Source organism: Bos javanicus, chromosome 10 (assembly GCF_032452875.1).
Source record: "Bos javanicus breed banteng chromosome 10, ARS-OSU_banteng_1.0, whole genome shotgun sequence".
NCBI classification, from domain to species: domain Eukaryota; kingdom Metazoa; phylum Chordata; class Mammalia; order Artiodactyla; family Bovidae; genus Bos; species Bos javanicus.
The window spans coordinates 86,352,683-86,376,789 of NC_083877.1; the positions used below are offsets into that span (position 1 = coordinate 86,352,683).

At 48.8% G+C, this 24,107-nt stretch overlaps 1 protein-coding gene across 4 annotated transcripts in view; it reads left to right on the forward strand.

Annotated features, from left to right (window-relative positions):
• LOC133254991 (heme transporter FLVCR2) overlaps positions 1 to 20,195 on the forward strand; it is a 56,473-nt gene extending 36,278 nt beyond the window's left edge. For 3 of the 4 annotated variants that reach the window (XM_061429500.1, XM_061429497.1, XM_061429498.1), the window contains exons 4-10: positions 5,362 to 5,429; positions 6,661 to 6,764; positions 12,421 to 12,531; positions 13,314 to 13,419; positions 13,568 to 13,679; positions 14,340 to 14,395; positions 18,329 to 20,195. In XM_061429500.1, coding sequence (XP_061285484.1) covers positions 5,362 to 5,429; positions 6,661 to 6,764; positions 12,421 to 12,531; positions 13,314 to 13,419; positions 13,568 to 13,679; positions 14,340 to 14,395; positions 18,329 to 18,406 — 635 coding nt within the window. In that variant the 3' untranslated portion in view covers positions 18,407 to 20,195. The remainder of the gene's footprint in view (positions 1 to 5,361; positions 5,430 to 6,660; positions 6,765 to 12,420; positions 12,532 to 13,313; positions 13,420 to 13,567; positions 13,680 to 14,339; positions 14,396 to 18,328) is intronic. The other variant, XM_061429499.1, reaches the window with a different exon arrangement.
• The last annotated feature ends 3,912 nt before the right edge of the window (positions 20,196 to 24,107 follow it).

Genomic DNA, 24,107 nt, shown 5'->3' on the forward strand with positions numbered 1-24,107 from the left:
AAAACACAAGGCTTATTTTCTTGAGAGAGGGTTGGACTTGGTGACAGGGTCTTTGCCAACTAGGAAATGATTCTTAGGCTTGATCACAGATTTGGGAAAAAATGTTATCAAGCCGTTACTGTGTGTCAGGCGCTGTGTAAAGTGCTTTATATGCATTATCTCATTTAATCTTCTAAAGAAATCCATGACCTAGGTGCTTAACTGCTCCATTTCATACCTAAGGAAACTGAGGCTCTGATTTAATTCCTTGCCTGTGATTAAACAGTAGTAAGCAAGAGAGCTTAGTATAAACTGTCTGTCTGAGAACAAAGCCTGTCTTCCTAACCACACCACTTTGTCTCCCCATGCTGAAGGGAGCCTCTTGGAGACAGAACGGGGGTCTGTTTTCAGCCTCAGTTGCCTGAGTGGCCTCTGGATCTGTCTGGCAGGGGTGACAGTGATGGATTGTCCTTCCTCAGATTCAGTCCTCAGACCCTTTCCCTGGGGCTTGCTTTCCTTGAAGATGAGGCTCTGGAGTTCTGGGGGTTAGAAGCAGGACCTGCCTTCACTGACCAGCCGTCTTTGGGACATGGGCATGATGAGGTTTCAATCTTAATGTGTCTTTCTGAGGGTTACAGGTCCTGTAAAGGCACTGTTTGACACTCAATCTGCCTAAGAATCCCTGCTTTCTTCTCCTACAATCTTTGCTCCAAATTGAAAAGGCACACACAACCAAAAAAAAAAGGACCCTCTACAAATTCGACTAAATGCTGTGAGACCTCCCAGAATCCTGCAGGTTAAGCTTTGAAAAGGAACATGGTTCATACTTTAATTATATGTGTGTATAACCATTTCGTGTAGGGCTTCCCAGGTAGCTCAGTGGTGAAGAATCTGCCTGCCACTGTAGGAGATGCAGGAAACTCGGATTTGATCCCAGCGTCGGGAAGATCCCCTGGAGTACCCTGGGGTAAGAAATGGCAATGTACTCCAGTATTTTTGTCCAGAAAATTCCATGGACAGAGGAGCCTGGTGGGCTACAGTCCACGGGGTCGTAAAGAGTCGACACGACTGAGCGACGAGGACACACGTAACCGTATGATACACAATGTTTGTATTTTCCTCTGAATTATGAACTCCTAGGACCATGTCGTTGGGAATCAAGCAGTTGATAGAGTTTCATGGACAAATGTGCTGGATCTGGGTGCACATGTCTTGGAGTAATAGCTTTGATTGATGGGCCAGTGAATGCAGAGTTGGTACGTAAGGAACATAAGGTCTGAGTTTTTGGTCTCAGCTCTGCTAATGACTGAGTGTTCCACCTTCACCCATCCTGGGCTCCTCCTTTGTCTCTCTAAGAACCGGCCCCTCAGAAAAGAATAACAACCTTTGCTTCCCATTTGAGTTCCCTGGAACTCAAGCTATGCTTGTGAAGAATCTGCAGGGTTGGGCATCTGAACTCACAGCCTCAACCTGAGTCCGAGGACACCTGTCCTTGGGGCTCCCAAGGCCTTTACACCACCCTACATGGGCCTCGGAGGAGCTGTGTGACCCCTCAAGATGCTGTCAAGATGCAGGGTGTAGCACATCCTTCTGGGAGTCTCTGGAGCTTTGCTGAGGTCAGGCTGGCTCTTTAAACCAACAGTTTACTCCAGGTTCAGGAGGACAAAAGGGAAATGAGCACAGAGTTCCCAGAACCCAGACATGAGATCTGGGATCAGAGTTTCCCACTCTGGCCTGATAGTAGAGTCCCCTGGGTTGTGGGTGGTGTGTGCCTGGATTCCCTGCCTCTCTTCTGGAAAGTCAGATTCAGAGAGTCTGCGAGGGCCTGGGAATCTGCCTTTGCAAGCATTCCAGGAGATTCTAGCATGCAGCAGAGTTGAGAACCTCTAATGTGGGTGTGTAATGGGTGATTCTTGAAGCCCCTTCCCCTCCCAGCTGCTTCCATGGGAACCCTGGCCTCTCACAGCCTGGGCCTGCTGTGTGATCTTCTTGTGCCCAAGGCCATTTAGTCACCTTTTCAGTGAGTTTAAGAGATGCCCGGGGAGGGGGAGGGGAGGGGGGGTTTATTGTTGTTAAAATGCAGATTCCTAGCTTCATTCCAGGAGAATCAAATTAAGTAAGTCCTGGTAGAGCTCAGAAATCTGCATTTGAAAAATCTGAGGCCTTCTAATGCCAGTGATCTCTAGGCTGCCATTTGTATAATTTAGTCTTGACACAAGACAGAAACTCAGAGTCCCTTCTGCCTTTCTAAAGTCCACCCTCTCAGGGACCCAGACCTCTCCCACAGGTGGCTGATACAGGCATGACCTGGCCTTTCAGGGGCGATCACATTTCACTGACCTGGCAGGCTTACATTGTTGAGGGACAATCACACTCAAATATAACACAGTCACCTGCATTCCTGTGAGAGGTAGTCATGCACAGGACAGAGCATGAGTTTCATTCCTGCCCTTCAGTGTGGACGCCGGACCCCTTGGTTCGGTCAGTGGAGTGGAAAGAAAGTGAAGTTGCTCAGTCGTGTCCGACTCTTTGTGACCCCATGGATTGTAGCCTACCAGGCTTCTCCATCCATGGGATTTTCCAGGCAAGAGTACTGGAGTGGGTTGCCATTTCCTTCTCCAGGAGATCTTCCCGACCCAGGATCGAGCCCAGGGCCCCCGCATTGCAGGCAGAAGCTTTTACTGTCTGAGCCAGCAGGGAAGTCAGTGGAGTAGACTCTCGCCATTTAACTGTATCTGGCAACCTTTGGCAATATGGGGAGGGCCATCTTATTCAAAAGGGATTCGAAATTTCTAATTCCTTTAGGGTTGGAATGTAGAAAGAATTGAAAAGAATGGCAGCCTTCCAGGGGGAACCCCTGCCCCACTCCACACCCTCCCTGCCTTAGCCCTGACTCCATCTCCTGTCTGGCTGGGAGCCAGGGATGGTTACTGGTAGATAACACTAGTCTAGCCGAACCAGTGGGTCTCAAGCTTTATCAGGATTACCTCGAGGACTTGATAGCACAGACAAAAGCCCCACTCCCAGTTTCTACAGCAGGAGGTCTGGGTGGGGTCACGATTTGCATCTCTAACGAGCTCCCAGGGGTTGTTGATCTGGAAGAGATTTTCCTAAACCTTTGAGCCTCACAGAGCTGCTCGCCGTCCCTGATCAGCCCTCTCTGCACTGTTTCTTTCTCTGTTTTGGGGTCACAAAAGTGCTGGTGTTTAGAGTTTTTGCTCCCAGTTCTCTTGGATAATTTCTCAGTTACCTGGGGATTCTGCCCTCCTTGTTCAGCCCAGGTGGGCCCAAGCTGAACTTGACCTGGTGTGTGCTCTGCCCCCTGGCCTTGTTAAACTGAGGGGCAGGAAGGGGGCTGGTTTCATCCTCCTTGCACCGCCCCCCCCCCATTTCAGGAATGTGTCTCCTTGTGGGTTCTCTTGACCTGGGCATGGAATTTCCAAGTGGCTGGGAGTGGTAAGTGGTAAGAAGGTGAGGTGTAGCTATGCTTGTTATCTAAGAGGTTGCCGAGAGCCTGAGTGTGGCAGCTGTAGTGATATTTGATGGCACGTCTGGGGCACTGAGCTCAGCCTTGCTGCATCCCTGAGGTGACCTGCTCGGAGAGTCTGGGCATGAAACTACCAGTGAGCTGAGCTGGGGGAATCTTTGAGAATCAGTTCGTGAGGATATAAAATCGAGTGTTTAAGATGGAGGACCTGGCATCCTACAGTCTGGGTTCGATGCAGCCCTGCCTCTTACCACGCATGTGATGGTGTGGAGGGCAAACCAGACCCCCCACTTTGCAGGAGAATTTGACCTTGGCTTAATTTTGTATCTCATTCCTCTGGGAACCTGATCAAGAATGGAAGTCAACTGCGGTTAGACTTTACTTCTCACGAAAATAACTGCAGTGGGCTGGGCGATCTACTCACCCCTGTTGGGAAGCCATTCTTTGTGTTTCTCTGAGCACAGCGACTCTCTCCACGGGCCTGTCCTTTATGGGGATCCTGGCAACTAAGCCTGTGCTTGAGTTACAAACAATAGTGGCTCCTGGGAGGGGCTGAGGCAGGGTGGGGGCCACGCCCACATTTCCCTGCGCTGAGCCATCCGCTTGGGGGCGAAAGAGGATGGCTTCTGAGTGGCTCTGTGGCCTGGGGTCCTGTGGACTGGCTCCAGTGAAGAGGGGCGCCCGAGGCTGCCGTCCCTGGGCACCGTGTCCTGTCTTACGTCCTTCTAAGTGGACCTAATGCCAGGTGTGCCAGTGGCAGTCACGTGAGCCTCAAAATTAGCTGAAATTAAAAAGACCCCTGGTGGGCCTTCCAGAATGACCTCTGTATTTGTTTTTTAAATGTGTGTGCCTTTTCTTATCTATAAAATGGGAATGAGGATATGTTAGCTACTTTCTGGGATTGTTATGAGGACGGTAAGTTGTTTAGAAAAGCGCCTAGCACAGAAGAGCGTGCTCTTGCCATCACTACCACCACCATCACCATCAGCCATCACCACCGGTTCCTGAGGCTGCCCTGCCCGGGCACCGCATCCCGTCCACGTCCTCTCCAGTGGACCCAATGCCCGGTGTGTGTCGTGTGGGCCTCAGCACCATCAGCACCCCTGCCATCTCACCGTCGTCACCGCGTCCATCACCCTCACCGCGCTCCCAGCGTCTCACTGTCGTCATCACGACATCACCACCGTCACCACCACCATCGTCACCGTCATTGTTGTCGTGAAAGGAGGGCAGGAGGTCCGTCTCCTTTGGATTCATTTTTAGTCTCACATTAGCTACAAAGTCGCTGTATGGTTTGAACAAAATGACTTGGTCCTCTGAGGAAATTGATTCTTACAGAATGTTCTAAGTATTCCATTTATTGGTTGGATAAATTGACGAATTAGGAGAGTCATCTAAATGTTCTTCAGGGTCCTTTCTGGTTTCAAATATAAGACCTGTGTGGTGTTGAATCTGAGAAGAAAAGTTGGAGAGATGTGAAAACAGGTGAGAATGGGAGTGTTGTCAAGGGTCAGGGGTCAGAGGTCTGGAGCATTCTGGAGGGGGCATAGGTCATCAGGAGGAGGTGGAAAGGTGTCCAGTAGTTTCACTGAGCCCTTAGGCCAGGCCAGTGCTTAAGAGGGATGTAGATGGATCTGACCTAGGAGTAATGCGTACTTCCTGGAGCCTGTGTTTTTACGACAGGATAAAGGGATGAGAGGGCAATGGCATGTGGCTAAAAAAAGGTTACGATGGTTACCTTGGGTTGTTCTGGAGTATTTCTTCTTCTCTGAGGTCACCACCTTCAGTGACAACAAGCATGAGAATCTCCTTCCTCTCTCACCACTGGAGGGAGAGCCAGCAATGGCCCCACCAGGACAGGGACCCTAATGCTGTGTTTCCCCTCCTTCCTTCAGGTCTGAATGCTGGTGCTTTTTATGCCTTGTCCACTCTGCTGACTCGCATGGTGATCTTCCACTACCCGGTAAGGGCGTCCCCTAAGCTGACCAGTCCCAGAGAGAAGGAGATTTCTAGTGTCTGGGCAGGCGCTGGGGAGGCGGTGTGGTATGGTGTGTGCTCCAGGATTTGGAGGGAGGTGGCCCTGGGTCTCAGACCCAGGTCTGGTGGTTCTCAGTGGTGTGAGAGCTGGTTAGCATCGCTGAGCTCTCATTCTCTTTTCTGCAAAAGAAGTCTAGTTATTTATTGAAGGATTAATTTAATTTTATATTTTTAAAAGACTAATTTAGGATGAGTAAATTATAAGATTTATACGTGTAAAGTACACAGCAAGGTGCCTGACAACTTAGTAGGGAAACGTATATACACATAGAATCACCTATAAAGTCAATTACGTTGTGAAATGTGAGCAGGATTTAAAGTCTTAGCTGCTCAACAGAAAGCAGGTTGCAAATGTCTCCAGAACTAGCGAGGGTTAAATACTGGGAACTCGACACTGAGTATCCTGGAGTTGGGATGTCAGGCCCAACCCTCTTTCGGAAGGTCAAGGGTCTCAGCTTGGGAACTGTGGGCCACCATGGGGGAGTGAGTGTTCCAGTGTGGGAGGTTGACAGGTCTGAGTTCAAATCCTGCCTCTGCACTTAATAAAGGCCTCATGACCTTCAGCTAGTAGGCTAATTTCAGTGTGCCTTGATGTCTTCATCTGTAAAATGGGGAGTATTGATTCTTAACCTCCTGGTGGGCAGGCAGGAGAATTAAATGAGATGATGATATAAAATCCTCAGCATGGTATCTGGCTCTTAATAAACACACAAACATATGTAATGTCTTCCTACCTCAAACAGTGATAACTGGGGAAAAAAAAAGCCTAAGTATGAAATGTTTGGGTATACATATTTCAGTTTTTCATCTGTGAAATGAGAATAATGATAGAGGATTCCTGTGAGGATTATATTTTTGAAAAATCTACCTAAAACTGGTTTCTAAGGATAGAATTTGTTTTCCCCAGCATCCAGTATCATGCACCCACACCCAGGGTTATATTATATTATATTATATTGGGAGGAGCAATTATTCTAGGATTTCCTCCCCTAGAATTACTGGCAGCTTTTTACAGCTTGTCTTGTTCTGCTACTTCCTGAGAATTGGCTGCAGTGGCACCCCACTTACTTGCCTTACCCCTTTGCCTCCTGGTGAGTGAGCCCCATCAGATGTCTCGTTCCATCCTTGAGTGATCCTTGGAGCTATGGTTTCCCCAGGGGGAAGAAGTGAATGCTGGAAGAATCGGCCTGACCATCGTCCTTGCGGGAATGCTTGGGGCTGTGATCTCAGGCATCTGGCTGGATAGGACCAAAACCTACAAGTAAGTGACTCTTCCGCTTGGACTGAATTGGAGACCGTGTTTTGAAATGACATGTTCATTAGGAACATGGCTGCAAGGGTGTGATTGCCGCAGCTGGGGTCTGAGTGGTCAAGGAGGCAGTTCAGATGTGTCTTCTCTGGGATGAGGAGGTTCATTGCCAAATTCCCATGGCTTGCTCGTGGACCTCCTGGGGTTAACCAGGGTGCTCTGTGCTTCCACCAGTTTTCAGTGTATTACCTTGCAGTTGCTTCCACGTCATTGGTAAATACTGTAACGTGGTTTAGTCCTGAACACCCCGTGCATTTCTAAGAGCCAGTAAGGTTTTAGTGGATTGCAGGCTAATCCAGGATGCTTACTACAAATACAGACCCCTGGGCCCCACTCCTCATGGATGTCAACTCAGTAGGGGAGTCTGCATTTAGAAATCAACCCAGATGCCTTGATTCAGTAGCCAGCCTTGGAGAAAGTGCTCTGGAAACAGAGGCTCAACTTGTGTCTGTCCCGTGCTCCACATCCACTGGGTGCTCAGTTAATGCTGCTCAGTGGGGCAGCTGCCTGGGCTGTCCTGTGCTGGGCAGGGCAGTATTCTGGGCTGCTTTGTCAAGGCTTCCAAAGTTCCCAGTGTCTGGAGGCGACAGACAGCGGCAGACCTGTTCTCTGCACACAAACCCGCTTCTGTGAGGCTCTGGTCAGACCAGGGCTCCCTCTGGCTGCCCTCATCAAAGGCCAGTTGAGGCCCTCCCTGGGGATGTGGCTGCCTGGCTGGACACAAGGAGGAGCCCGGCTGGACCTAATTACTGCTGGTGGAGCTGGGCTACTGCCTCCTTTCTGCCATATGCCAATTGCTTGCTTCAGGTAGTGAGGACTGACCACCCTTGAACAAGGAATAGCAGCATTTCTCTTCCAGGCTTGCTCTGTGGCAACAAAAAGCAGGGATTGGAATGTTGGTGGGGCCGGGATGTGGGCAACCAGATGATTCAGATGAACCAGAAAAGACAGTGAAAAGACAGTGAAAGGCTGGGAGGACACTGCAGAGTCTAGCTGACACGGTTCCTAGTGGCATTTGATGTCTGCATCCTGCAATCAGCATGGACATTCTTCTTTCCGCTCCACTACCTGGGCAGAGAAAGGGTGGGGGAGCTCTGTCATCTGGGCATTTTGGTGCCTGTTCCTTCTCCCTGAGGCTCCCAGGTGTGTCCCCTTTGGTTTAGAGACGGAAATTGGATGGTCAGGTCCATTTATGTCTGGCTGAGGCTACGGATGGTTTTGCAGACAGGCTAGTGGTTTGAGAAGAAGCCGTGTGTAAAGAAATATGGCAAAAAGGTGAGCTTGTGTGGTCAGCAAGGGAGATGGGTGTCCATGGGGCTGGGTTGTGAGCGGGAGGGCCTGGATGCGGGGAGCAGGGCGAGAAGAGATGAAGGCCCTCTGACCTCAGCAGCTGCTCAAGACCCAGGAGGGAGGGGTGTCCTTCAGAGGCTGTTGCTCATTTCCGAGGATGTAGCCCCATCGTGTGTTAGTATTCCTGTGTGTGGGAGCGGAGAGCATGGGTTTCTAATCCTGCATTTACCTACTGGGTGACTTTGGACAAGTAACTTGGCTGGTCTGAGCTCAGTTTCCACATTTGTCGTATTGGAGATAGTCATATGCTTCTTTTTTCCTACCAGTTTTATTGAGATATAATGGACTTAAACTATCTATATACAGCACATGATTTAATTTACATACATCGTGAAATTGACATTGCAAATAGTTTAGTGAACCTCCATCATCATGTATGGATACAAAATTTAAAAAATAGAAAAAGTTTCATGATGAGGACCTTTAGGACTTATTTTCTTAACAACTTGTACACATAACATATACCATGTTGATCATATTTATCATGTTGTACATTACATACTTGTGTGTGTGTGCTGGTCGCTCAGCTGTGTCCGACTCTTTTGCGACTGGATGGTCTGTCCATGGAATTCCCCAGGCAAGAATACTGGAGTGGGTAGCCGTTCCCTTCTCCAGGGGATCTTCTTGACCCAGGGATGGAACCCTGGTCTACCCGGGTAGAATGTAGGGTAGCAGTGTAGGCTGGAACCCAGTCTACATTGCTGGCAGATTTTTTACTATCTGAGCTACCAGGGAAGCCCACATTACATACTTAGTCCTTACTTATTTTACACCTGGAAGTTTTTAACCTTATGATTGCCTTCTTCCTATTTTCCCTTCCCCTATCCCATCCTTACCTTTGGTACCCACGAATCTGATCTCTTTTTCTATGAGTTTGCATGCTTGTTTGGTTTTTGACATTATTGACCTACTACACTAGTAGCTTAGTTCCTTAACACAACTTAATGATTCAATATTTCTAGGAATTTCAGAATGAGCCCTAAGTTAAGTCTGGCTGTGGTCTGTTCCCATACCAGGATATTACTAGTCATGGAGTGTATTCCCCGCCCTGTGCATTTCAGCCCTTTGATTTATCTGTTTTCCAACTGTAAGTTTGTACCTCTAATCTCTCTCACCTGTTCCTTTCCTCTCCCCCCACCCTCTCCCTTCTGGCAGCCATCTGTGTGTTCTCTGTATCTATGAGTCTGTTTCTCACTTAACGTCTGTTCATTTGTTTTGTGTTTTAGACTCTACATAGCAATGAAATCATATAGTATTTGTATTTCTCTAACTTATTTCACTTAGCACAAGAGCATTTGGGTCCATACATGTCACTGGAAATGGCAAGAGTTCATTCCTTTTTATGGCTGAAATACGTATGTGTGCATGCCACATCTTTTTAATCCGTTTATCTATCGGTGGGCACTTAGATTGCCTCTGTATCTTGGCTTTTGTATGTAATGTTACAATGAACATAGGGGTACATTATAGTTTTGAATTAGTGTTTTCGTTTTCTTGGGATGAATGCTCAGGAGTGGAGTTGCTGGGTCATCCGAGTGTTCTGGTTTGTCATGTATATGCGTATGGTTTCATTTATTTCGGCTGAGCTGGATCTTTGTTGTTTTGCAGTCTGTTCTCTAGTGTGCATGGGCTTCTCACTGCCGTGGTTTCTCCTGTGGTGGAGCACAGTCTCTAGAGTGCCTGGGCTTCAGTGGTTGCTGGTCTAGAGTTCCATTGGTGTGGTGCACAGGCCTTCTTTCTCTGCCCCATGTGGGATATTCCCAGACCAGGGATCAACCCATGTCTCCTGCATTCGCACGTAGATTCTTTACCACTGGGCCAGCAGGGAAGCCCCTGGGTGTTCTATTTGGAACCTTTTTTTTAGAAATCTCCGTACTGTTTTCTATAGTGGCTGCACCAATTTGCAGCGCCCACCAGCAGTTCACAGGGCCCCTTTCCGCATGCTTCTCGGCCGTCTGTGTGTCTTCTGTGGAAGAATGTCCGCACGGATCCTATGCCCACTTTTCCCTTGGGTTTTTTTTTTCTTTTGATGTCGAGTTGTATTAAATCTCTGTATAGCTTGGATATTGACTCCTTACAGATACACCTTCTCCATGCAGTAGATGGCCTTTTGCCTTTGTTGGTAATCTCCTTTCCTGTGCTAAAGCTCTCCAGTTTGATGTAGTCCTGTTTGTTTGATTTCGCTTTTGGCTCCCTTGCCCGAGGAGACATTTCCCGCCCCGCACCCCCCGCCCTCGAAATTACTAAGACTGATGTCAGTGTACTGCCTATAAATTTATTCTAGAATTTTTGTGGTTTCAATCTTACATTTAAGTCTTTAATCCATTTTGAGTTTGTTTTTCTGCATAGCGTGAGAGAGCAGTTGATTTGATTCTTTTGTATATAGCTGTCCAATTTTCCAACAGCATCTGTTGAAGTCTGTCTTTCCCCACTGTATGTTCTTGCCTCTTTCATCATGGGCTCATGGTTCACATACATGTGGGTTCACTTCTGAGTCCCTATTCGGATCCATGGATCCAGGTGTCTGTTTATACCAGTACCATTCAGGCTGGATTACAGTAGCTTTGGAGGACAGTGTGAAATCTGGAAGAACTGATGCCTGTAGTTTTATACTTTCTCAAGACTGCTTTGGCTATATGGGGCCTTTTGTATTTCCATACAAATATTAGAATCATTTGTTCTAATTCTGCCAAGTTGCCATCACTGTTCTGACAGCAATTGCTTTGAATATGCCGACCGCCTTGGATCACACTGTTTAAAGATTTTCCTTGTGTCCTGAGACTCGCTTGTGTCACTAAAAATTTGCCTCTTGGAACTGCTTTTCCTGTACCCCGCAGAGTTTGTGTTGTGTTTTTTGTTAATTTGTTTCCAGATGTTCTTTTTTTTAAATTTCTACTTTGATTTCTTCAGTGACCTAGTGGTTGCTTGGGAGATAATTGTTTAGCCTCCATGTTTTTGTGTTTTTTGTAGTTTTTTTCTCATTGTTCATTTTTAAAAATATTTTAAAGTTCCTTTTTACATTAAAAAATTTGCTTGTTTTTTAATTGAAGGATAATTGCTTTACAGAATTTTGTTGTTTTCTTTCAAACATCAACATGAATCAGCCATTCTCATAGTTAATTTCTAACCTCAGTTTTGTGATTAGAAAAGATGCTTGATATGATTTCAGTTTTCTTAAATCAGTCATACTTTTCCTGCAGGGCCTTTGTAAGGGTTAAATGAAATACTAAATATATGTAAAGTGCATAAGAGAATCTCTGGTGTCCAATAAGTGCAGTATTAGTTTCACGTAAGCACAGTATGCACCTGCCAGCCCCACCATGTTTCTGGCTTCAGCAGAGATGAGGGAAGGCTCTGAGCTTCCGTGGTCTGAGTCCTGATGCTCGTGCAGAGTGCACAAGGAGCTGCCTTGTGAGTCCCTGACCTCAGTCAGGAGGACAGGGAGAGGGGGCCTGTCCCAGTGCAGGACTCAGGGCCACAGCGGTCCTGGGGGGCAAGCTGGCGGAGAGGTGCATGGAGGGGCTCAGGCAGGGTGAGCCTGAAACGGAAGCCAGCACAGAAGGGCCTTCTGAGGGACCAGCAGAGGGACACGCACCCAGGAGGGGGCGCAGCTTTCTCCCTTGGGCTTTGGAATCAGGGGCTAGTTCAGGGCTGGAGACTGTTCTCTCAGCTGCACTGTCAGGAGTGGAGGAGTTCAGATTCAGTGGGAAAAGCTGTGCTGCACGTGTGCAGGTGGCAAGAGGAAGGACTCAGAGACGACAGAGACTCTCACAGTCAGGTCCCTGCCCGGCACTGTCCGGGGGTCGGGGGGCGATGCAGACAAGCAGAATGGGCTTCTGGGTCCTGTGACCACTGCCACCTGACCACAGCTGGTGTGAGCCCCATGTTTTTTTTTCTGGTGGAAGGAGAAAAGGAAAGGGCTGTGTCGTGCCTGTGGATAGGAGGTGGCCAGTCCAGGTGCAGTGTTTACTCGCTGAGAGGTTTCTGCAGGAGAACACACGTGCTACAAGATGGCTTCGCACTGTCCTGGTCTGACCCTTTGTAGCTCTGAGCACAGTGTGACCATTGGTCTGGTGTCCATCAACCTCACGGACAGAAAATTCTATGAGAGTAAATAGCACACAGACGTGGGCTTGCTCAGCGCTCAGCAGTTGCCCAGAAGATAAGAAGTGGGGTGGAGGAAAAGAGGAAGGAAGAAGGGAAAATATCCTGTTAAAGTCTGCAGTTTATGACTCAACTTCATTGCCTCTACTTGTAGGGAGACCACTTTGGTGGTCTATGTCATGACTCTGGTGGGCATGGTGGTTTACACAAACACCTTGAACCTGGGACACCTGTGGGTAGTATTCATCACGGCTGGTGCAATGGGGTAAGTTGTACTTCGAACCTGCTTAACTGGAAAGCACCATCCATGGTTCTGAGACCTACTGACATCCTACGATGCGATAGAGATCTGCCGCCTCTCATGACTTCTGCACACGTGGAAATGGCCAGAGGTCATGTTCACTCATAAGACTTCAAAAGGCTGCCTCGGGCATCCAGGCCGTCCATGCTGTTGGAACGGACTATGTCCTTCATAAATCTCTGGGAGGCTAGGAAATGTTTAGCGTCTTTATGAGCTCTGCCTGGGACAACATGGGGTCACAGAAAGTACACAGGCCTGGGGATCAGAAAGGTGGGTCCTGAGCTCACTGTTGCCGACTGTTTGTTAGATCATAGGCACCTCCCTACTCACTCTGAGGCTCAGTATCTTCATCCGTAATTGCAGATGAGTGGCCTCCCTTGTGGAGTTGTTGGAAAGAAGGAGAGGATTAACAGACGTGAAAGCACCAGGAAGTGTGGTGCAGTTGTAAGGGACCAGAGCTGGAATTTTCTAGACCTCTTGTATGACAAAGTATAGGAAATGGCGCCTCTTCCACAGGGATCTCTGCTCAGCTTCACCTCTTGCTTATTTTCCTATGGACGATACACGTGACGGTGTGTGAGCGTGCGTGTGTATAATGACCACCTAGAGGGTGGCCTGATTTTCAAGGGCCTGGCATGTCTTGATGGGAAGAAACAGAAAAGGGAGTTGTAGGGCAGGAGCTGGGCACCCTTTTTTCCTTGCTCCGGAATTTCTCCATCACCTCGTTTCTGTGATCTGGCCTTCAGATTCTTTATGACTGGCTACCTCCCACTGGGGTTTGAGTTTGCCGTGGAGCTGACATACCCGGAATCAGAAGGCATGTCGTCTGGCCTCCTCAACGTGTCTGCCCAGGTAGGCCTCTCGTTGGGTGGTAGCACCGGAGCCGTGGGCCTGTGTTCCCTGCCGGGCTCAGCGGGTGCAGGCGATGCATAAGGCAGCTCAGCTCCCCATGGGCTGCGTGGCTGGGCCCCTGTCTCCCGTCTTCTCCGTGTCTTTGCAGGTATTCGGGATCATCTTCACCATCTCCCAGGGCCAGATTATCGACAACTATGGAACCATGCCTGGGAACATCTTCCTGTGTGTCTTCCTGACCCTTGGAGCGGTGCTCACTGGTGAGTCAGGGCCTCAGGACAAAGTGATGCTCTGACTGTGCCTGAGTTTATGCTGTTGGCAGTGTGGCACCCAATGTCTTCACTGATCATACAGCTAAGGGGCTCACGTGCAGCAGGGCAGACGAGAGGGTTCATGAGGAAGTATCTTTGGCAGGCAGTAGCATATTTTGTTGGAATGAGCTTCAGTTTTGGAAGCTTCAGTTTTTTGGAATGAGCTTCAGTTTTTTTGGAATGAAACTAATGAGCTTCAGTTTTTTGGAATGACTTTCCAAAAGACCCTTGTCGGAACCCTGCACTGTGACACTGACCTCCATAGCCCTTGACCTTGGGCAAGTGGACCATCCTCTGGGAGCCCCACTTTCCTAATCTGTAGAATGGAGATGGCTGTGAGGCTTGGAGCACTGTGTGCAAACTCCCTGCAAATATCAGGGGTCTATGCATGGAGGCCAGTGTTGTCACTGGCTTCTTCCTGTCTGGCACAGCAGTGGTTCCCAGGCTCTGTCAAGCTGGCTGGTGGAACCTCCAGATCCCTGGAAGGTCTGAAGGAGATGGGATACCCGTGATCCTTAGGGGAGTACGGGCTCCCTCTTGTGGTTAAACTTGACCATTGCTCTGCTTGATATGTTTCTGTTGCCCTTCTTCTGTGTCCTTGAACCTCAGCATTCATCAAGGCAGATCTCCGGAGGCAGGATGCAAACAAAGAAATTCCTGAGACTGTGAGTATGTGGGAGCTGCTGGGCTGAGATGTGGGCTCAGACTTTGCTGAGGCTGTGGCATTGGGGTGAATCAGGGGGTGGGGGTAGCACCAGGGGGACTGGTGGCTGTGAGAGCCACGCAGCGTCACACACATGGAGATAAAGGGTTTCCTCCGTGGGGCTCAGCCCCGCTTTTCTGCTGCCCTCTCCGGGTTTTTCTGCCACTTCCTTCTCTGCTCCTGGCCTCCCTGCTCTGGTCCCCAGAGCTGGTCCCTGTGTCACAGTCTGCTGAGCAACACCCACCCCGGGGTCCTGAGACAAGTCCTGACGCCCTGGCTCCTCTCCTTTCAGCCTGGGGTTCATGAACAGAGAGGAAATGTGGGGGGCTGGCTCCTTCATCCTGTCATAGCGGTGGTGGCCCCGAGGCAGTGGCTCTCCTGGCATGTGGCAGGGCCTCAGGAGGTGCCAGGGAGGGACCAGAGCCAATGGGTTGCCAGCAGGGCTCTAAAAGTACAAGTCAGGAAGCAGGAGTGGATCATGGTGGAAGGGGAGAGGACCAGGAAGTAGATCGAGAACAGAAGAGTATTTCCCATCTTTTCTAATTGGGAAAGATGGGAACTCTCTTAACCCTTGTGCTGTGCTGTGCTTAGTCACAGTGTCCGACTTTGTGACCAAGCACTTTGTGACTAAGTCACTTCAAAGTGTCTGACTCTTTATAACCCTATGGACTGTAGCCTGCCAGGCTCCTCTGTCCATGGGGATTCTCCAGGCAAGGATACTGGAGTGGGTTACCATGCCCTCCTCCAGGGGATCTTCCCAACGAAGGGATCGAACCCAGGTCTCCCGCATTGTGGGAGGATTCTTTACCATCTGAGCCACCAGGGAAGCCCAAGAATACTGGAGTGTGTAGCCTATCCCTTCTCCAGGGGATCTTCCTGACCCAGGAATCGAACTGGGGTCTCCTGCATTGCAGGTGGAGCTACCAGGGAATCCTTTAACCAATGTGTTAGATATCAAATCTGAATCAGGATGAAGGGAATTTCAGCTCTCAGGAGTCAGTGGGATATTGCTTAAAAAAAAAACAAAACACCCAAAACCTGTTACGGAGGTAATACACATACTTTGTGGAAAAAATTTAAAATATGGCAAAGTGTACAAATTTTTTAATCTTTTGTCTGTTTTAAAGTGTACAAAATTTGAAAGGCATCGTGTAATAGCATCACCTAGAGATGAGGTCCTGTATTTTTGCATTTACTCACACGTCTGTGTACACATATATATGTGTAGATATATGTATGTATTTTTTAAACCAAAGTAGAATCTCGCGCTTTTGTGGTTCTGCAAGCTTTCCTGTTCCACGTGCTTTCGTACTTTCTGCAAGCGCTTCGTCAGGTCATTAGTCTTTTACAACGTACTTGACATCACAGTGTTCTAATAACTGCACATGGATAGACATGATTTGATTGACAACTTTCCTGTCCAGGAACACTAAGAGTGTCTCTGGTTGTTGTTAGAAATGATATTGTGTTTACTGTTCTGGAGCGGACTCTTTGGGCATGTTCTTAAGCACTGTATTTTCTTGAGAAATGGATCAGTGGTTGTGCCTGTAGTTAAGACTTTGACATGTGTTACCAGACTGTCCTGTAGGAAGAAGGTACTATCAATACTACTAATGTACATTGCTCTAGCAGTGTATGGGGCCAACCCTGAGTATTTCTCATTTTGAAAATCTTTGCCAATTATCGAAGGCAAAAATGGTATCTGAGAGAGGTACGTTTAGTGCTTTAAGGCTGTGCGCTGAGAGACGTTTGTCCTCTGATCTCACGCCCTGGAGTTGGCAGGTGGCAGCAAGGAGCAGGTGAAGGGGGAGGCGCCTGGGACAGGACGTTCAGTGGGGCACAGGGAACGCCTGAGACAGGAGCGATCTTCTCAGGAGCCTGTGAGAAGCGCAGCAGCAGCCCCGCGGAGATGGGCTTGTCCCTGTGCCATAGACGAGGACACGTGATCTGGGACACTTGGGTGACTATAGTGTGAGCCTATGAAAAGGTGCCTATGATAACAGGATGGATTACTCATGAAAAGCTTTCAATTTGAAATGTGATGCATTGTGTCAAGCGATATGAGACTCTGCTGTATTTACTCTGTAATCAGTGTTTCCCTGGGCAAAAGCAAACAGAGGAAAGTAAAGGCTGCCCGTAGGCCTAGTGCCCAGAGATACCCTAGTGACACTTTAGTCATTTCCCAGTGTCTTCTGTGGATGCAGAAATGTGCTTGTGCACGCTGGATTTTCTACTCTGCTTGTTTCCTTAGGAGAGTCTGACAACCTTTCTACACCGCTGCCCCCAACCCCACGTCTCCATGTACACGTGTCCTTTTCCTCCTGTTTCCTACTTAGGTCGTCCCACATTTCCCTGTCTCACAGGCAGATCCTTGTCCCCGTGGGCCAGGTTTATTATCCAGCAGGCGGTGAGGGCTCAGTCCCGTGCGTGTGGACCGTGGGAAGCAGCGCGAGTCGGGCCAGGAGGCCAGTGGGTGCAGGCTCACGGTGCTGTCCTGGATACACCTGGGGGGCCTGGTGGGACGGGGGTCAGAGGCACGTGGGGCTGGTCCCAGGGAAGTCAGGGCTGTCAGAGGGCGTCGTGAAGGAGCCGTCATTTTCCCACCGAGGTGGCAGGTGTGGCAGGGACCTGCAGACCGTCCTAGGACTTCAGTCTCAGCGCCCGGGGACGACAGGGCAGGGAGCGCATCGGGCCAGAGCTGCACTTTCTGATCAGTGAGGTGGGTCACTGGCAGAAAGAGCCAGAACTTCCAGTGGGTCAGGAGTGACGCTGATGATGACACTCTGTGTTTGGGTTTCCATTTGTCTTCCAGTTGGTAGTTCTTGGCCCCAGAGACACTAAGCCCTATTTATCTGTGACTTCAAGGTGATGGTGCTGAAGGAGGCGGGTGTGTGTGCATGAGTGTGTCAGAGACAGGAGGTGGCATGAGTGGTTGAAGGCGGCTCCTGGCTCTTGAGTGAGGGCTTCTCAGAGATGAGGCCAAGCTGGTGCCGACAAGTTAGCAAGATGGAGAACCGGACGCTGGATCTCTGCTTTGCCTCCTCCACGGGCTGCCCTGGGCGTCGTGGCGGGTGAAGTGCCGTTTGTCCAGCTGATGTGGCCTGCATGTGCTCCGCCAGCCTCGATGGTCAGAGCTGTGTGGGGCTCGGCCTGTGCTCGAGGCCTTGTTGGGAGCAAGATGAGCCCCTGAGGGAAGAAGCAAAGTGTTCCTAAAATAGCAGACAAACGCCCAAGTTGGCAGTTAGTACTTAGGGGCCTCAGAGCATAATCTTCAGGGCATATTTAAATCCCACCCAGCTAATAAGCGTGACCCTGAATACCTCCTAATTCTGTGCCATCGTCCCCAAGAAATCTGATGACAAACAGCCAAAGTCTCTTCTTCTCTGTGGACGCTATATTAATATATACATACTTTGAGCCATACTGCATCCTGTCTTGGTAACAGTTCACTGTGCGTCTGTTCCACACACATGGTAACCGTGCTCCTCGCCTGGGGGCTGCCACTGACTGGGGGTAGTCAGCACTCCTGAGGAGGGGACAGACCTGGCCCATCCACAGCCACGTGGGGGTCCATCCAGGTGGGGCGAGGCTGTCAGAAGGGGAGGAGGGTGACCGGAGCTCAGTGGCACTCACAGTGAGGTGGTCCCTGGAGGCTGTGGTGTCCCGGAAGGCTGACCTTTTCGCTCCTCCTTTGCTCCTGTCGTGATGGTGTGTGTGTCTGGGGAGCACTGTGCGTGAACGGAGCCCCTGTCCTCGTCCTTGTTCAGTCGGGGATGATGAGTGCCTGGGACTCTGGTCTTCCCCCTGGATTCCAGACTTATGGGCAGGAAGATGCTCCAGCAGGGAGGAGTCCCTGCCTCTTCCCTCAATGGCTGTCCATTTGTCTGTCTTGTAGAAACCCCAGGAGGGGGAGGAGGAGGAGGACAGCAAGAGCAGCAAAGTCCCCACCACTGTGCAGGAGGAGCATTTCTGAGAGAGGGCAGAGGAGCGACTTGGGGGACTCGGACCGTCCCCACCTCTCCAGCCAGCACAGCTCTACCTGCCAGCCCCACGGCCTCCACCGAGCAGCTTCTGGGGGAACTGGGAGGAACATCTGTGTCTTGTAGGATAGTGCCTCTGCCTCCTGGAACCCACTCCAGAGCTTGCCCTGTCTCCGTGGGGGAGATGCCCTTTCCACCACACAGGTTGGGGCCCCACCCTCCCCTTGCAGGTTCTGGGAGCTGGGGAGGCAGAGAGAATCCTGGAGTCAGTCCTGGCTGCTGCCTCACCTTCCTGCTCCAGTCCATCCCTTGGGACAAAGCCTGCACATTATCCTGAAAGAAAGCTTATTCAGGAGATTAACGTTTTCTAGTGTCTGAAGACCCTTAGGAGCCCAGTTCTAAGGAGCAGCAGCTGCTCTGGATGAGGATCATTCTTGGGCCCCCAGACTGACCACTGACATTCTGTGGGAGAGCAAACACCCTCAGGACAAACCCTTCAGGACTCCGGGACCAGGTTCTTCTGGCTCATGTTGCGAATGTCTGCAAACCTCTCTCCTCAGAGCTGATCCAACCAAACATCAATAAACTTGATAAAAACATTGCTGTGACCTAGAAGACTAAGCCGATTTCAGACAGTTGACCTCCTCAGGATGTGATGGTGCTAAGAATCTGGGGGGTCTGGTAGCCTGATTCAGGAACAGAAAGGCTCTTTTCTGCAGAAGACGTCCCAGCCCAGGGCCTTGTGTGCGTCACTGCCACCTCCGTGCCTTCCTCCAGACGCCACTCAGGGGCTCGTGTTCTCCTGCCTGTGACCCTCACTGCAAACTCAGCTGGGTCCTCCCCGCCTGAGAACTCCAAAGGTCTCCTGAGAGATGAGGGGAAGGGGCAGAAGGACAGGCGGCCCGTGAATGGGACTCGGGTCTGCTGGGTTAGGTAAGCGCGTCCACCTCTGGTGGGGACAGTGTTTGCAGCCCCAGCCCCTCTCGCCACCCCCTTCTATAATAGTAATAATTCTTTCTCAGATATTCTGAATTTAAAGGGACTCCCTTTCGATCAGGGGCTTCTCAGGTATCGCCAGTGGTAAAGAATCTGCCTGCCAATGCAGGAGACTCAAGAGACACAGGTCCTATCGCTGGGTCAAGAAGATCTCCTGGAGCAGGAAATGGCATCTCACTCCAGTATTCTTGCCTGGGGAATCCCATGGACAGAGGAGCCTGGCAGGCTGTAGGCTATGGAGTCACAGAGTCAGACATGAGTGAGCGCACACACACACACATGTCCTTTCAACCAGCCCAAGCTGCCCTCTCCTGCCTCACCTGCTGTCTGGCTCTAATCACGGGCTTGGGGAGAATCTCCTCAAAATAAGACATTTTGGTTGTTTCTCACGTGCCTTGCGCTCTGTGATCACAACCTCTGTGCTGTTTTGTTGTGGCCACTGCCCCAGGCTCAGCATACTGGAGCTGCCTGCGTGGGAGCGGTGCTGGGTGCTTGGGCCACTGCCCGAGGGCAGCTGTTGTGTGTGTGTGTGTGTGTGTGTGTGTGTGTGTGTATACAGCACTCTGTACATAAAAGAAGAAGTACACACTTCTGGTGCAAGGACTGAGTTAAGGGTGGAAAGGAGGTGGAAAATGAAGGTGCCTTACTTTTTCATAAGGAGAAAGTGTTTACTCTTGAGTCTCTTAATTTTATAAACAAAATGTTTACTGAAACCATCGTTTTATTTGAAATCATAATTAGTATTTTCTATTTGTAAAACCAGATGTATTAAAGCAATAAAATATCCTCCATGTGGTCTGCCTTGTCACTGGTTGGGACAGAGATGGCTTTGGTGGTGGGAACAGGCTGGAGGGGTGGGGGCTCGGGGTAGAGGAGGCGGTCCTCCACACTGTGGAAGGTGGTCCTCTGTAGACAACGATGTTACCATGCCAGTGGGTTAGTTTTTAAAGACGAGGCTGCAGACGTTACTGTCTGTCCACGTGGAGACTGCAACTCAAGGCCGGATCAGTGGCTCCAGCAACTTTCAGTTCCAAGTGATCCTTTCACAGTGCATATCAACCACATCAGTCGACTTCAGACCCTCTCCTAGCTTCTTACCTCAACCACAGCCCAGACCTCACCAGAGCCCACAAGACCCCATGCACTGTGGCCCCCACCTTCCTATCTGACCGTCTGTCCTCCACGGTTCTGTTCAGTCTCTCTGCTCCAGCCACACGACCTCCCTGCCGTGCCTTGAATGTGCCAAGCATGTTCCCAGCGCAGGGCCATAGCACCTGCCAGTCCCTGTGTCTGGGGTGCACTGGCTGCAGATGTCCGTATGACTTGTTTCCTCACTTCAGCTCAAACATCCCCTCTCCAGAGAGGCCTCCCCTGCCTGCCACCTCACTCTGTCTTGCTGCCTTACACGATGTTGTGATTGTTGTTTATCCACCGACTGTCTTCCCCACAGGACTGTAAACTTCACTTTGGGGACCTTGTCACTGTGTTCACTGTTCCTTCCTCTGTGCTTGGACCAGTGCCAGGCATGTAGTCAGGGCTCTGGATGCACTGTTGAAGGAAGACCTGGAAGAGTGGGTACCATGCCCCTGAGACCGTCTCCACCCCTGCCTCCCCCTGCTTCTCAGTGACCTTCGCAGAAGGGAGGAAGGGATTGCACACTATGAACGAGAGCAGTTTCCGTGGACTCTGGACTTTGCCGTGGCCGAGGCAGCTGCAGGAAAGGGTGGGAGGCCCAGTAGGGAAGCAGGAGAGAGAACCAGGAGGCAGGGAGATAATTCAGGCACTTTTCCTGCACACCTTATCTCTGCAAGATTTCCAGGAGGAGGCTGAATTTTAAAAATAGATACACAAAAAGCAGCAAAGGTTAACTGTATAGCGGTGGGAACTACAGTCAATATCTTGTGATAACCTATAATGGGAGATAATCTGAAAATAATATTTGTACTATCTGTGTATGTGTATATGTAATTGAATCACCTTGCTGTGTGCCTGAAACACTGCAAGTCAATGATACGTCAATAAAATACATATATAAAGAAAAAAATTCCACGGACAGACGAACCTGGTGGGTTAACGTCCATAGCATCACAAAGAAGTGGACAAAACTGAGTGACTGAGCTTCATCATCACCCTACAAAGGACCATCCAGTGATCTCTCAAAATTGCTTGATTTGTACTAAAAATAACCCAAAGACTGCTATCAGATCTCCCCAGACAGGGACCCAACACAGGAGCCTGTGCCGAGGACTGACAAATAGACTTGACTTCAGTGCCTTGAGCCACAGGAAATTTCAGATTCCTGCTAGTACTGGTGGTCTTTTTCAGGACTGGTGGAGGCACCAGGACTGAAAAAGCCTCCAAAGTGGTGAAAGCCACGTTTAAGGAAAATTTCCCCCAATTTGGATAGTCTGCTGCTGCTGCTGCTGAATCGCTTCAGTCGTGTCTGACTCTGTGTGACCCCATAGACGGCAGCCCACCAGGCTCTGCTGTCCCTGGAATTCTCCAGGCAAGAACACCGGAGTGGGTTGCCATTTCCTTCTCCAATGCATGAAAGTGAAAAGTGAAAGTGAAGTCGCTCAGTCATGTCCGACTCTTCGAGACCCCATGGACTGCAGCCCACCAGGCTCCCCCATCCATGGGATTTTCCAGGTAAGAGTGCTAGAGTGGGTGCCATCGCCTTCTCCACTGGATAGTCTAGCACCCTTCAAAGTGATAATGGGCCTGCTGTTTTCTCTAGCATAACCCAATAGATGTCCAAACCACTGCAAATTAACGGAAAGCTATATTCATTCTGGAGTGCACATTCAATAGGAATAACAGAGAAAATGAATTCTACATTAAATAGCATTGCAAATATATGTTGAGTCTAATTTAACTTGGGGTTAGGGCTTGACAGTTGCCCCACTATGGATCAGAGTGGCTTCCAGAAGCAGGCTTAAAATTAGCCTCTTTTTATTGTATGGTAGGCCATTCCATGTGTCTGCCCATGAGGGACACTGTATAAATACTCCGGAAGATATAGCAGTTACCAATTATTCAAACTCTAGGCACAATACAAACCTCTGTTCATGAATTTGCTTCTAGCAAATCTTCCTTACATCCTTTCCAGCCTGGACGTTGCATCCTCTTAAAACGTGTGGAGGACAAGGGCCTGAGCACCAGCTGACTGCAAAGTGGACAGAACCACCTGTGGTATTACTCATCACACACTCATCTGTCAGGTTAGCTGGAGTAACTGGAGTAAAGCCACGGATACATCACAGTCAGGTCAAAGCAGCCTCACCGTCATCAGAAAATGACCCAACTCCTGAGTCCTAGAGAGCAGTGTGTTCGTGAACCCTTAGAAGACTTAAGGTTGCTCTTCAGAAAGGATAAGTATGGAGAATAAAATTTCCTTGCAGAAGGAATTTCATCAGGTTCAAATAGTCGCAGAGAATTGTTTTACTTACTAAAATTATTAAGGAGTATTCCTGACCCAAAGCTGATCAATTCCATTTCATGATCACCCCCTCATTGCCTCTGTTCAGCAGGAAGTAGCCAGAACAATCATCACCCCTTATTCCCACAAGATTGTGGAATGGACATTGATAGATAGGAATTGCAATAGGGTCGGGGCAAGCACATGGCTTTTAGTGAGTGGCAGTTAGAGGTCCCACTCAGCCATTGGTTAGAGTCAGAATGGCCCCCTACTTCCTCTGTTTAAAAGGAGCTGAATTCAGACTGAGGGAAGTTGGGTTTTGTTTTTTTTTTAATGAAACAAAGATAAATTTTTAATGATAAAAGGTACAATTCACTAAGAAGATAGACATCATAAACAAACAAAAAGCAAAAATCAGAAGAAATAGAAAAGAAAAAATATATAATCATAGTGAGACATATAAACATTTCTCTGAGAATATTTTATCAAGTGCAATGGCACCCCACTCCAGTACTCTTGCCTGGAAAATCCCATGGACAGAGGAGCCTGGTAGGCTGCAGTCCATGGGATCTCGAAGAGTCGGACATGACTCTTCTTCACTTTTCATTTTCATGCATTGGAGAAGGAAATGGCAACCCACTCCAGTGTTCTTGCCTGGAGAATCCCAGGCATGGGGAGCCTGGTGGGCTGCCGTCTGTGGGGTCGCACAGAGTTGGACACGACTGAAGCGACTTAGCAGCAGCATAAAAAATAAGAATAGGAGCATCTTGAAGGATGTCATTAATAATTTAAATATAGTAGATCTGTTTATATTAATTTATATTAACCTTATATACTACACAAATATACTTAAAATTTTATATCTCATAAGTTATTAGATGTCCACAGGGCATTTAGAAAAACTGACAAAAGATAAATATTATTGAATTTCAGAAAGTAGAATTCTTTTTTTGGTGATTCAGTTATACAAATAGATACGTTATTTTTGAAATTATTTTCCATCGTATGTTATTACAAGATATTGACTATCATTCTGTATGCTATACAGTAAACCTTTGTTGCTGTTGCATGTCTAATTTTTTAATTAGAAATCTATCATTCTATTCATGCTAAGAAACAAGTAGAATCAAAATGTCATAATTTTTTTCAGTTAGGCAAAAATTCATAAGGTTTCTAAAATGTATATATTATACATATTAATTATATATGTATAAAAGAGCTTTTCTACTACACTTGATAAAGAACATCAAAAAGAGAAAAAAAAGGAAGAGATGGAGAAA